Genomic DNA, 12,306 nt, shown 5'->3' on the forward strand with positions numbered 1-12,306 from the left:
TCGACACTTGATTCACCCTAAAGTCAAACTGATTTTGATTGCATTGAATAAGAAACCGAAAATTCCAAACCAAAAGAGCCTTGGATGATGCAGACAAAGGTTTCAAACTGATTTTGATTGCACTTGATAAGAAACCGAAAATTCCAAACCAAAAGAACCTAGGATGATGCAGACAAAGGTTTTACCTTTTCTTTTCGGCCTTACATACATATGTACGTAAATACATATATATATATATATATATATATATATCCCATCAAAATTGTGAGGCTAATACAAGAAAAAGCAACTATTTATATAATCCACAACTATGATATACATGTATATATATTTCCCCTCAAAATTATGAGGCTAATACAAGAAATAACAATTGTTTATATAGCCCACAACTATAATATTAATACAAGAATCACAATTGGTTCAAACTTAGAAATTTTATTTTTACTTTGAATATTGGCAAGAAGCAGTAAATTTGGCAACCGAGCTTTCAACTTTTTCTTTTTTTGGACTAGTTTTCCACCAAAATACAAGAATTAGGACACTATATATATTTCTTTAAAATGTTCTAATAATTCTAGGTTTAGGACGTTGCCTTTGCACGGCCAATTGAATTTGAATAGTAGTAAGACGCTGTTTGTTATTCCAATATCAACAAATATAATAAGTGAAGTTCAAAGTTCCCAACACCACCCTCCCCCGCCGTCCGCCGCCGAACGCAGCCATACGTAACAATACATACATGGATAGATATACGCATAAAGATAGAGATTTGGAAGGACTAACAGAAGAGGAGAAAAGGGCACTAAGAGGGAGTAAATTTGCACCGCTTCCATCTGCTCCTCAACCCCGCCATCAACCCAGGTAGCCCACCCCACCCTATGGTGACCAAATTCTGTATATTTTATTAATTATGTACCAAAAAAATGCGATTTTTTAATCTGGGTTGTGAGGAAAAAATGCAATTTATTAGTGATAACTGATGAATTTTGTGTGTGTGTGTGTTCGTGTTTTAGGCAAGCTCATCCGGGCGGGCCATTGAAAACTAATAAAGCAGCAGCATTAGCTAAATTCTTGAAGAGAAAATTGCAGGAGCCAAATGGATTGGCCTCTGTTGATCCCAAACTTGTTGAATTGGCTGTTAAAAATGCCAAAGATGCCGTTAATCCAAGTAATCTTTTCTAGTCTATTCTTCATGTATATTAACTGTTTTATTCTTCATCTATATTAACTGTTTTGGGCCTTTTGACTACATGTTTATCAATCTTCTGGAGTTTTTCCGGCATATTTTGCTTGTTAGGTGTAATGATGCTAGTTTTTAGGATCTTGGGCATTGAGAATTATATCAAGCAAGTGGAAATATGTAGTATGTCTAGTAAGTTCTCAGTTATTGAAAGCAAATTGCTGGTTGATAAGTTTTAATGGTCCGAGAAGTGGAACTGAAATCTGCTGTATATTCATTTATTTGGTTTTTAAAATATGGATGAGATTCGAACTTTTGGCTGACATTTTTCTGTTTGAATTAGTCAAGTTTTTCTGATTGTAATTGGATCTGGATGTGTTATTCTCGATCTTTTTATGAGATAAGCAAATTTTTTTATCATCTTGGGAGATATGTTGATTTACAAGGTTGGGTTCTCTTGCTTATCCAGATTAAGGAATGTTTTTTAATCTTAACCATGAGTGAGATACAGGCTCTGACAAAGAATAGGACTTTTTGGCTCTCTTATTAGAATAAACTGTAAAGACTCCATGCTCTGCACATCTCATGAAAGTAATCCTTACATCTGAGCAAAATAGATCTTTAGAATGAGTAAGCTTGATGATTACTTGTCCAATATTTAACACTGACTACTTGGATCTTTGGCTGTGTTTCTTCATCACATATCAATATCCTGCTAACTTTAGAGTCATTTGGTTATCTTGGGTTGCTGCAGCTGGAATGTAACTCATAAAGCATAAGTTTTGCGTCAAACCTGAATCAGTACTATTTCTTGTTTCAAAATTGGTTTGTATTCTTCTTTACGGAAGTTGGGAAGATACTTGAGACTGGTTGTTACGTAGCATTTATCCTTTCACATCCTAATCAAATGGAATTTTCTTCAATCATCAAAAGAACAAAAGATAGCAAAATTTCTTGAAAGACAAAATTACTTTAGATTTTATTCATGCTTAGAAAATGCATTGTTGTAAGTTCATTCTTGGGCCTTGGTTTCCATCACTGGTTGGCTACTTTGGATTCTTTCTTGGATGTTCAGCTGCATATTCTGTATATTGTATTTAAAGGGAAAAGCAGCAGGAGTAATAATTTTGTGACTATATAAGAACCATTTTTTGATGCATAAAACCTTGTAAGGATAGTTTTCTTGTATATTCTTGACATATTTTATGCTCATAATCTAGTGAAACTTTGTCATGTCAAAAATAAGATGAAAATGGGTTCTTTAATTGCCTAAAGTATTTGGTTGGGTCTAATTTTTCCTTTTTTGTTTGTGGATGAACATTGCAGGTGGGACCTCGAGTTCTGGAAGAACAATTCATCATGTGGATTCTTTTGGTGATTCTGAGGTAATCCACAGTTGCATTCATACAAGCAATTTCCCATAAAGAACATACCAGGAAAGTTGAATTTTACTTTTACTTTGGTCACTATGCTATAATCAGCTTCCTAACTTCTTGTACACATGGGCAGGAGTCAGCTGAAGAGGAGGTTAAGATCTCTGTGTCAAAGAAGCGTAAGAAGAAGAGAAAGAAGTCAGATAGAAAGCAACAGAAAAAAATGAAGGTGGTGCCTCTGGGTGCTTAAATATTCAAGTTTCCCTATCATTTGTTAGTTCATTTTAACTTTGACTATTGTTATTCATACAGAACTTAAAGGACTCTACGGATGGAAAGAAGAAAAGACCTAAAAAAAAGATGAAACAATGACCTTGAGTGAATTCAGTGTTTGGTGATTCCTGGAGTCTATTAGAGGGGAACAATCAAGACTCGAGCCGAAGTACCGTCGCAAAGTGAGGATGCTTATGTTTCCCCTTTAAAAGTCATGCATAGATCGGGTGGCTGAGGAAGTCGGCCACCAGGCAGATGTTGTGTAGTTTCAGTGGCCTTGTTAACTGGGTTTTTAACCACGACGGGCTGCAGAAGAGAAATCTTTTCTCCTACAAATTGTCATTGTCAGGAAAATCACATTTCAACAACTTGTAACTTGTCTGTTGTTCTGCTAAGTTTTATTTTTTCCCCGTGGGATCCATTCTTTTTCATTTTGTGTTTAGTATTACAGGTAGTATTACATTCGGTTCAGTTTGTACTAACCTGTTGGTGACTGGAGTAAATACTTACAATTGTGCTTTTGGGGTTTCAGATACAATCGAATCGACACTCTAATTTGAAAGATCAAGTAGCTCGCTCATTTTAAGTATATAGACACTGATGAATAACTGGCAAATTCAATTTTGAAGTCATCTTTGTTTAACTTCTTTTGTCAAGCAGCAGAGGGTGATAGATGACGAATATATTTGAAGCTTAACTGGAGCTTTATTCCCAACATGGTGGTGAATCCGAACGTTCTAAACTTTCCTTGTATGAGCTCAATTGCACGAGAGCTTCCTCCACCAACATTCTTCTGTCTATCTGGAGTTGGTGTGGGATCATCAACTAAACCGGAGGAGGTTTTATGGAGGGAATTGAATGAATAAGAAATTGTTGGATTATGGGCAACACAGCTTTAGCTAGCCCATAGACGACACAAATGGTCAAGAATTCCTACTGAACAGCCATAACAAGTAAACCTCTTCAACCTTATGTTTCAGCATATACCGACAAGGACAGATGTGGAATAAACCTTTTATCTAATTTCCGTTCACTCGAGTAATATATTGCAACATCAACAGCATTTCTTACACGTGAATTTCTGTTGATGGCACATCAACTTTCAAACCAACCATGCCAAGGAGGGAAGAAATAGTCCAAATTGGTCCATGCGCACCCCATTCTCGTCAAGCATGAAGTATCATGTAGACAAGGACAGAAGTTACGGGCATAAGTTGAAGAATCAAATGCCCTGTTACTGTCTCTTCTCGAATGCAACCAAAAAAATGCCACATGCAGCAACAAAGATGATATGTGAATATTCTGCGAAACGGTATGGGCAATGAATCAAGCAGATTGAGCAGTGCAAATTGTATATGCTCTGCCATTCGACTGGTTTCAGCAAGTCCTCTCCAGTTCCTATTGGACAACAACATTAGCACTAGCAAAGACCAACAGGAAATCCACCCTCCAATAGAATCCAACAGGTCTAAGCCAGCAAAGAGCATTTCTAGTACATACTACATGAAGCCTTACCAACTAGAGCAAAGTTCTTGCTACATTTTCATGCACATTATATGCATACAATACAGATATACATTTAAGCACGTATACACATGACACACCGACATACTGACACAGACCAGTGAATAATATGTATCAGCCATAATGAAACCTCCACGATTGTTATTGTTGTGCTAACATTTCACAATGCTGTCAAAACAAAGAAAGTGATGTTAGACTCAGTATCCTGCCTTTGATTATCTTTGATGATACGTCTCACATGTGATTTGGGATTGATGAACCAATTACTAGGCAAAATATGCAGTGTCTACCTTGTCTTCCTCAAAGCAAACTATCCTTTCAGAATGTGAAAGATTGGATTACTTGTTTTATCAAGTTTCTGATCATTACATGCACAAATTTGGGACTAATGACCAACTAAAGAAACCTATTGAGAATACCACTTCACTATCAGCAGAAGCATCTCCTCTGCGTCACAAAAGTCAGGGGCCATGGGGCTAAATCCCAAGGGGACAAAGTTCTCAAAGTTTCAATTGGATTCATGCTCCATATCATTTGGCAGTACTTATCAACCCAGGAGCAAAAGTGATATATGGAGATTGAAAAACTAGCACATGAATTAGTGAAAAATCATCCAGCAGGAGCTACCATTTCATACCATCAGTTGATTCCAAATGAATACTGGGTGCAAGAGAGCAGTGAGAAATTAGAAAAAGAGAAAAGAAGAAAGGAAAAAGATTCTGTAAGCAGTAAGCCAGGAACAGCCCAAGGAGGCAACAAGCTGACATTACAGGTGTTTCAGAAGCAGAAATAAACTGATATGAAAATCACTTAATATATCTCATTCATTTGTTGTCCCCTAGTGCCAGTCACTTTGAAAGTTGCATTTTTTCCTGATATAACTCTAAAAGCTCAGGAGCTTCCTCTTTGTATCGCTGAACAAACCTCTCCAGGAAAAACTTTTCTGGACAGGTCAGACACTTTGCCAAGCTAAGGTTCTTTCTAACCAAACCTTTCATGCGCAGAACATTGTAAACTGAACACCTTGGAGCAATTGTCTTGTTCAAGCTCAGCAAAATCAGTAGTGGGTTTTTGGCTAACTCTGAAATATGGCATCCCATTTTATGCACCAAAAGATCCACTACCCTAATAATCTTAGATTCGGAAGCCAGCATACAATGTGGCTGCCCCCTAAAAGCAGTCAGCACCTCTTCCTCAGACCAACCACACCTCTTATAAACCTCCATCTTGCGATCCCAACTCCTCAAAGCTGTTGCAGCCATCACTTTAACAGCCTGAAGAAACATTGTTGTTTGAGGATTGAAACCAATTTGCTTAACTCTTTCTACGCTTTCTTTCAAATGTTCTGGAAGTCTAGCTAATAGCCTAGGCATATGTTTCAAACAATACCCAATTCCCGATTCAGTAACACCCGCCTCTCGCAAAATCTCAAGATTAGGTGCCACTTTATTCTCCAAATTTGTCACCAAAAGCTCAGGGAATCGATTAACAGCAAATACAATATTTTCGTTCGAATGAAGTAAGTCTTGGAGTAGATTAAAAGCTGGGATAATTTGGTTTTTCAAGCTTCTACAAAGTATATTAGGTGATCTACATATTATCCTGGGAATGTCTAATCCTGAGACTCCTATAGATTGTAAAAATACAAGCTTTGGCAACAAAGTTTTCTCAGGACGGGATAAAAGGATAGATGGCCTTAGCCTAACGACAGTCGAGATCTGAGCATCAGTAAATGCATGATTCTTCAAAAACAGAAGCAATGCATCAGCATTTCCCGGGATTTCGAAATTAACATACTTGGAAGCCGAAAGTGCTCTTTCTTGAGAGAACCCAAATGAATTCATGAAGTAAGAAACTCATGGGTTGCTGATTTGAGGAATTCGTAATAGATGACGTTGATGAGGAAAGGGGTTGATGCAATTCAAGAAAATGCAGTTTCTGGGATAAAGAAGATGAAATAGCAGAGCACTTTCTGGCATGATGCAGTGCCCTGCAGCATACACAGTTGAACATAGCCGAGATAGATGGATTTGATCAAAGGGCTGACCTGTTTATTTAGATTGCTCTTTGGGATGGCCAGAGAATCATCATTTGAACTCGAGAACTCAATGGCATGAAACCTTGCTGTTTTTTTTTTTCCCTGGTACGCCCAAAACCCCACTGCTTTTGACTATTATTCTGACCTTCGAGGGATAAATCTCTTTTACTCGCGCATTGTTATTAGTTCTCTTAATGGAGCTACGATGTCAAGTTCTTTTGTTGTTATTTTTTTTTTTTTCTGTTTTCATTTTTTGCTTTATGTAGTACTAGACCGACTCGAAGCCTCAAAAGAACAACCCAAAAAAAAAAAAAAAAATAGAGAGAGAGATAGAGATGAAGAAGAAGAAAGAAAGGAAGTGATTGATAATTAACGGCTAGAGTGCAAAGGATTATTTTGTGTCTTACTTTACACTTTGCTAATGTTCCTGGCAATTAAATTGAGTGTAAAGAAAACCTCATTGTTGCTTCTAGCATATGGAACTATTTATTATTTTTTGGATTGTCCTCAAATCAATTTTCTCAAATTTTGACGGTAGAAATTTTAATGTACAATTTTTCAATGAGCTCGAATTCAAAGGAATTGAATTTTGGTCGAACTCGAGTTGAAACTTGATCAAAGGTGAATTCGATTTGATCTTAATGCAATGATTTTCTGAATGTATCATTTTAGAAAAGTATAACGCTTGGTTAAGTTTGACAAGTTTGTAAGCCTAGCACCAAAGCCAAATCGAGCTCAACTAGTTTGCCTAGCTCGAGCGACTTGGGAGGACAAAGTCGCCAGTTGTGATTGCAATTAGGGGTGTACGCGAGCCAAGCTACTCGCGAGCTACTCGCGAGTAGCTTGGTCAACGACTTGGCTCGAAAAATCCCCGGCTCGAGGCTCGTCGAGCTACTCGTCGAGCCGGGGTTATTTAAATAATATATTTATAATTTAAATAATATATATATATTATAATTATAAAATGACCATTATGGGTATAAGTTATATGGAATTTACAAAATACCCTTCGTTATCGAGCCTATCGAGTCGAGTTTCGAGCTACTCGCGAGTACATCGAGTCGAGTTTCGAGTATCAATTTTTTTTACTCGATCGAGCTCGAGCCGAGCTCGAGCCTATGGATATATGAGTCGAGTCGAGCTCGAGTATAGCACTACTCGAGCTCGACTCGGCTCGATTACATCTCTAATTGCAATTAGTAAACGGCCAGTTATCCCACTCTCGTCGGGAGCTGCAAAACAATAAACTGCTTTCGACAGCTCTGGTTCGTTTACCTACCTGTTGAAGGCAAGGCATGAAATTTCTAGTTTTAGTACGAACGGATGCTTTTAAGTGCTTAATTCATTCTTACCCCTTGCTTATGAAGAATTCATTTAGTCACCATTTGCAGAATGATGAGTTAATTTATCACCTTCTCTCCAGTTATATCATATGGAGTTTGAAACAATTGGGAATTAGATCAGGAGCAACCTACTAAGTGCAGAAGCTTGAATGTGCTGTCATAACCCCTCAACCTCCTCTTTTTAAGAATCGCTTATAAAAAGATCTATAATCTCCCATAAAAGAAATATAACCAATTATAAAAGCCAAAATTGTTATGAATACCCTTCAAATTGTTATAAAAGTACGCTATAGATAATTTTCAAATAACTAACCAGTACATTTGATGCAAACTAACTACTAATTCACTTCAGGGATAAAAAATGTAGCATATTCAAGAATGATCGATATAATGTAAAGAGAGAGTGGTGTAAACACATTGATTCGGATTTACTTGTATTTAAGCAATTATTTTAACCTAATTAGGTCAAACGAAATGCAACAAACATCAACAAATTTCTCACTATCATTAAGTAGTTATTGAAAAATTGAGCAAATAAGAAGCAATTCTTTCCTCCCTTCTCTTTGAAAACAAAATTGATGCATTATACTAAGTGAAAAATGAATGAAATCCAACTTTTTCCTTGCTCTCTTTCCCTCTCTCTCATCCAAAACTGCAAGCAAGTAATAAGTATATGCAATTCTTTTTCCCATATTATCCATCTGTGTACATTTTCTTAATAACAACTGAGGGTATTTTTGCCATCAAAACCAAAAAAGTTAACAATAGTATGTGATTTTAGAAGAGGTACTTTTTGATGCTTCGAAACTGAGTGGGTAATGGTGACAATTTGGAAAGACAAGAGGGATGCAAATGTAATTCATTCTCTTATATTCGTTGTGCTCAAACTCACGGTTTCTGTGTAGTAACTAGTTAGGGTTTATCGAGGAGGGAGGACCTTTTAGGGGAGGAAATGGATTCAACCTACTGCGGAATCGGTTCAAGTAAAGGTAGGTAACTCGAAACTTCCATCAACTCCATTATGTTTAAGTTCGTAGGCAAAAGCAGCAAAATTCTTGCTTATGAGAAATATTGTAGTGGTATTAGAATTTCAACTACTCAGAAGTTCCATTTTATACAACTCAACCCATTATCATCCTCATCTACACAAGCTAGTAAAAATTCCATCTTGAATGGTAAAATTGACGTCCCACATTCATTTACTGTCGATTACCTTATAAAATTATGTGGGCTTTCTGAAAAAACAGCAATTTCAGCTGCCAAGAATGTGAATTTTAAAACCCCAGATAAACCAAATTCGGTTCTTGCAGTGTTTAAAAAGTGCGGTTTTACTGATGCTCAAGTCTCAGATATCATCTCAAGCTATCCCAGTGTCCTTGTTTGCCGTCCCCAAAAGACCCTTTTGCCTAAGATCGAATTTTTTCAATCTGTGGGGTTCTCAACTGCTGACATCGCCAAGGTGCTAAGCTCCGGAGGAAGTTTACTAACTAGAAGTTTGGAAACCCAAATTGTTCCATCACTTAATGCCCTTCGAGATTTGTTTACCTCTTACCAAGATTTGGTATGCCCGATAAAGAGGTGTCCAGGTATTCTCACAAGACGTTTTCAGAGTTTGATGTTAGCCAACATTGAGTTTTTGCGCAAGGTAGGAGTTCCTGAACCCAATATCCTAAATTTGCTGAAAAGTCAGCCAAGGTTATTAGTGAGACCTTCTGATGTACTGAAAGAATCTGTGGAGGAGTTGGAGAAAATGGGGCTTAATCCTCAGGATGGATGTTTTGCAAGATGTTTATGGAGAATGGCATCAATTGATAAAAAACCTTGGAGGGAAAAGATGGCACTGTATGAGAGATGGGGTTGTTCTGAGAATGAGGTTCTAATTGCTTTTAAGAAGCACGCAAGCATCATGGCCATATCAAGCGGTAAAATCATGGATGTTATGGATTTTTTGGTCCTCAAAATGGGTTATGACCCTTCTGCTATACTGAAAGCACCATTCATAGTTACTCTGAGTTTGAAGAAAACTATTATTCCTAGGTGTTTGGTTCACCAAGCTCTTTTGAGTAAAGGTTTGTTGAAGAAGAATGTTAGGCTGTCAACTTTACTGTCATATCCGGAGAAGATCTTCCTTAAGAGGTTTGTGGAATGCTTCGAGAAGGAAGCTGCTGAGCTCCTAAAAGTGTATCAGGAAAAGCGTAAAGGTACAAAGTGATAAATGTTGGAGAGCTGACAAAACGAGGTTAAAATCCAAAAAATTGACAGTATATCCTCTTCTGTCGATGGTTTATTTCTTCTTTTATCAGTTCAGGACAAAGTTGACTATTTTAAGCCATTTTTCTGGTTGAGTACCAAGATTTGAACCATGTGTTCTGGTATGGTAACTGGGACTGCTTCTTGAGATTGTGTTGAATTGATTTACTTATGATGTTTTTCATGCCTATATGGCCTATTTGTCCAGAAGGTCGATAGATGCAGAATGTAATTAAGTTAGTGAAATTGATTTTCGCTGTTTTGAGGATACCTCCCAATTGCTGATGCTCTCTGTTGGTTGTGCTGTAATACATGCAGCGATGTTATATCATGATCACGTATTACTTGGTTATTTGATCAACAACTGAATCTTCTTAAAACTAATCAGAGTCCTTGGTTTAGTTGGGATAAGGCCAAGATGAGTTGTGTCTGTCACTTGTGTTGCCATTGCGTGGTCCGATGTTGTTCTTTATGTTTCATTATCTTTTTTTTTGGTTCTGTATAGAGAGGGCGACTCTGGAAGGGCAGAGGACCAAGGAGGAGTTATGAAGTTGAAGCGCAGAATTTAGGTAGCTTCTGTAGAACCATTCTAACTGATAAATGATAAATCCTTTGAAGCCTGTACAGGGCCTTGGGAGTCCATGATTCCACTATAAATCTGATGTCCTCTCTTCTCTTCTTTCAGCTTTCCCTGCTAAGCAGTTGAGGAGATCATCAATTCTTTCACAGCCGTGTTAAAATGTTTCTGTACCAACTTAAAAAAGGGAAATACAGAGTGAAGAAAGGCAAAGCAAATTGTAATTTTGGACTTGGCTCCGGCAAAATAGACACTGTCTGAAGGGTTTCCCGACATCTATTGATGATCAACTCAACTGTAGGTGTGGTGGGCCAATTCCGCAGCGTCATGCAACATAAGGGTTTGTTTGGATACTAAAATTATTCCAAATAATATTTCGCTTGCATTATAAACACAGTTTTCAACTCACTTTTTTACATTTTCAACCATCTTTTTATTTCACATACATCACATCATAAAAAGTGCTACAGTAATTATTCCAAATAATATCCTATCCAAATAATAGTGTGTGAATTTACAGAAATGGTCCTTACTCCTTAGCATTAAATTTTGAAGTTATGTTTCATGGTTCAACCAACTTCCACACAACATTTTGTAAGTGTGTTTGAATCTGAGTTTTGCTATTCAATCGGAATTCCGCATTTTGACTTCTCGATTTGGTTTGCTTCCTCCTAATTACTATAGAATTGAGGATGGATAGTAAAATTGTCGGATTATATTGCACCGGAACTTGACACGAGAAAAGAATAATATAAAAAAGTTTTTAAGCTCAATCCAATTCCCTGTATTTTTCAATCAAATTCTCCTCCTTTTTTTTCTTTTTGTTTTGTTCTGTGTATTTGAAAAAATGAGGCAATTTTGCTCAGTATCTTTTTCTTTTTATCACTTCTAGTCTCTAGCATCCACTGTCAGTTGAAGTAAAAATATAAACGCGAACAAATTTTAAGATTTAAAGGTGTTGAGTTCAAATCTTCATTTTTCCTCCTCCATTCTTATATTCCCGTCCTTTTCCCCGCTTAAATTTTTTTTAAGAAAAAAAAAAGAGGAAGAAGGAGAAGTAATTTTCCCCGCTTAAATTTTTTTTAAGAAAAAAAAAGAGGAAGAAGGAGAAGTAAATGTAAACGATTGATTAAAATGTTAAGGTTTCATGCGTTGAAATTAAGCTATCAGAGATCAAATTAAGATACAAAATAATTTAAAGGTTCAAGCATTATTTTTGTCTTTATATATATATATATAGAGAGAGAGAGAATTTCCTCCTAGGATTGGAAGAGTATGATAGCAAAGTAAAACAGCCGACACAGGCCTGATAAGACTCTCGTCACCCTTCACTCAAGTGCAGCCAAAAGACTATATGCGATGCAGCAAATCTTAGAAACGAAAAAAGTTCCAATCCTGTGGCCCTCTGCCTGTCTTAGTCAACCTCCCAAGAATTCTCTACCCGCCTGCTCGTATTCTTATTTATTGCTGCTGCAAGCTTCAAACTCCCAAGAATAATTTCTGCTTGTCAAAGCAAAATGCATTTGGATCTTGAGAGTGAAAAAAAATGTTGGTCCTGTGTATTTATTTGCAATATGTACTCGAGAATATCTCTCATAATTAATATGTAGAATGCTGAAATTCACCTCTAATCAGAAGGTGCAATTGCTAACTTCCAGCACATTTTCATTTTAGGGCATCAGATGTAATTTTCGTATTTCAATGCTTGTGGCTTTTCGTCAGTTGAGTTTTAATGACCTGAATTGAAC

The 12,306-nt window shown here is 36.9% G+C and overlaps 3 protein-coding genes and 1 long non-coding RNA gene across 7 annotated transcripts; 2 read left to right on the forward strand and 2 right to left on the reverse strand.

Moving 5' to 3' along the window:
* The first annotated feature begins 574 nt into the window (after positions 1-574).
* LOC113736592 (uncharacterized) lies at positions 575-3,394 on the forward strand. The gene is made up of 5 exons (XM_027263644.2): positions 575-861; positions 1,014-1,168; positions 2,507-2,565; positions 2,690-2,782; positions 2,866-3,394. Exons 1-5 carry the CDS (start codon positions 740-742, stop codon positions 2,923-2,925), a joined length of 489 nt encoding a protein of 162 aa, XP_027119445.1. The 5' UTR covers positions 575-739; the 3' UTR covers positions 2,926-3,394.
* Positions 3,395-3,839: 445 nt separating this feature from the next.
* LOC113736593 (uncharacterized) lies at positions 3,840-6,602 on the reverse strand. The gene is made up of 2 exons (XR_003459776.2): positions 6,398-6,602; positions 3,840-4,224 (listed from the first exon to the last, which is right to left on the reverse strand). It is a non-coding gene; the product is annotated as an uncharacterized lncRNA (long non-coding RNA).
* LOC113736591 (uncharacterized) lies at positions 4,884-6,403 on the reverse strand. Its single transcript, XM_027263643.2, has one exon. The coding sequence runs from the start codon at positions 6,192-6,194 to the stop codon at positions 5,199-5,201; it is 996 nt and encodes a 331-aa protein (XP_027119444.1). The 5' UTR covers positions 6,195-6,403; the 3' UTR covers positions 4,884-5,198.
* Positions 6,603-8,530: 1,928 nt separating the features above from the next.
* On the forward strand, positions 8,531-10,950 carry LOC113736722 (uncharacterized). Of its 4 annotated transcripts, XM_027263800.2 has the most exons (4): positions 8,531-8,720; positions 9,042-9,932; positions 10,487-10,550; positions 10,667-10,950. In XM_027263800.2, the coding sequence occupies exons 1-3, from the start codon at positions 8,684-8,686 to the stop codon at positions 10,528-10,530; spliced, it is 972 nt and encodes a 323-aa protein (XP_027119601.1). In that variant the 5' UTR covers positions 8,531-8,683; the 3' UTR covers positions 10,531-10,550; positions 10,667-10,950. The 4 variants fall into 4 exon arrangements, 2 of the variants coding, with proteins under 2 accessions (XP_027119601.1, XP_027119600.1); XM_027263799.2 differs by having other exon boundaries at positions 8,549-9,932; XR_011842371.1 differs by having other exon boundaries at positions 8,551-9,970.
* Positions 10,951-12,306: the final 1,356 nt, after the last annotated feature.

Source organism: Coffea arabica, chromosome 3e, assembly GCF_036785885.1.
Source record: "Coffea arabica cultivar ET-39 chromosome 3e, Coffea Arabica ET-39 HiFi, whole genome shotgun sequence".
NCBI lineage: Eukaryota > Viridiplantae > Streptophyta > Magnoliopsida > Gentianales > Rubiaceae > Coffea > Coffea arabica.

Bases quoted from the DNA above. Each gene is read 5' to 3' on its own strand.
- LOC113736591 (XM_027263643.2), bottom strand. From the start codon at position 6,194: ATGAATTCATTTGGGTTCTCTCAAGAAAGAGCACTTTCGGCTTCCAAG.
- LOC113736592 (XM_027263644.2), top strand. From the start codon at position 740: ATGGATAGATATACGCATAAAGATAGAGATTTGGAAGGACTAACAGAA. The intron at 862-1,013 runs GTAGCCCACCCC...TTCGTGTTTTAG, and splicing joins CAACCCCGCCATCAACCCAG to GCAAGCTCATCCGGGCGGGC. The intron at 1,169-2,506 runs GTAATCTTTTCT...TGAACATTGCAG, and splicing joins CAAAGATGCCGTTAATCCAA to GTGGGACCTCGAGTTCTGGA.
- LOC113736722 (XM_027263799.2), top strand. From the start codon at position 8,753: ATGTTTAAGTTCGTAGGCAAAAGCAGCAAAATTCTTGCTTATGAGAAA. The intron at 9,933-10,486 runs GTACAAAGTGAT...GGTTCTGTATAG, and splicing joins GTATCAGGAAAAGCGTAAAG to AGAGGGCGACTCTGGAAGGG.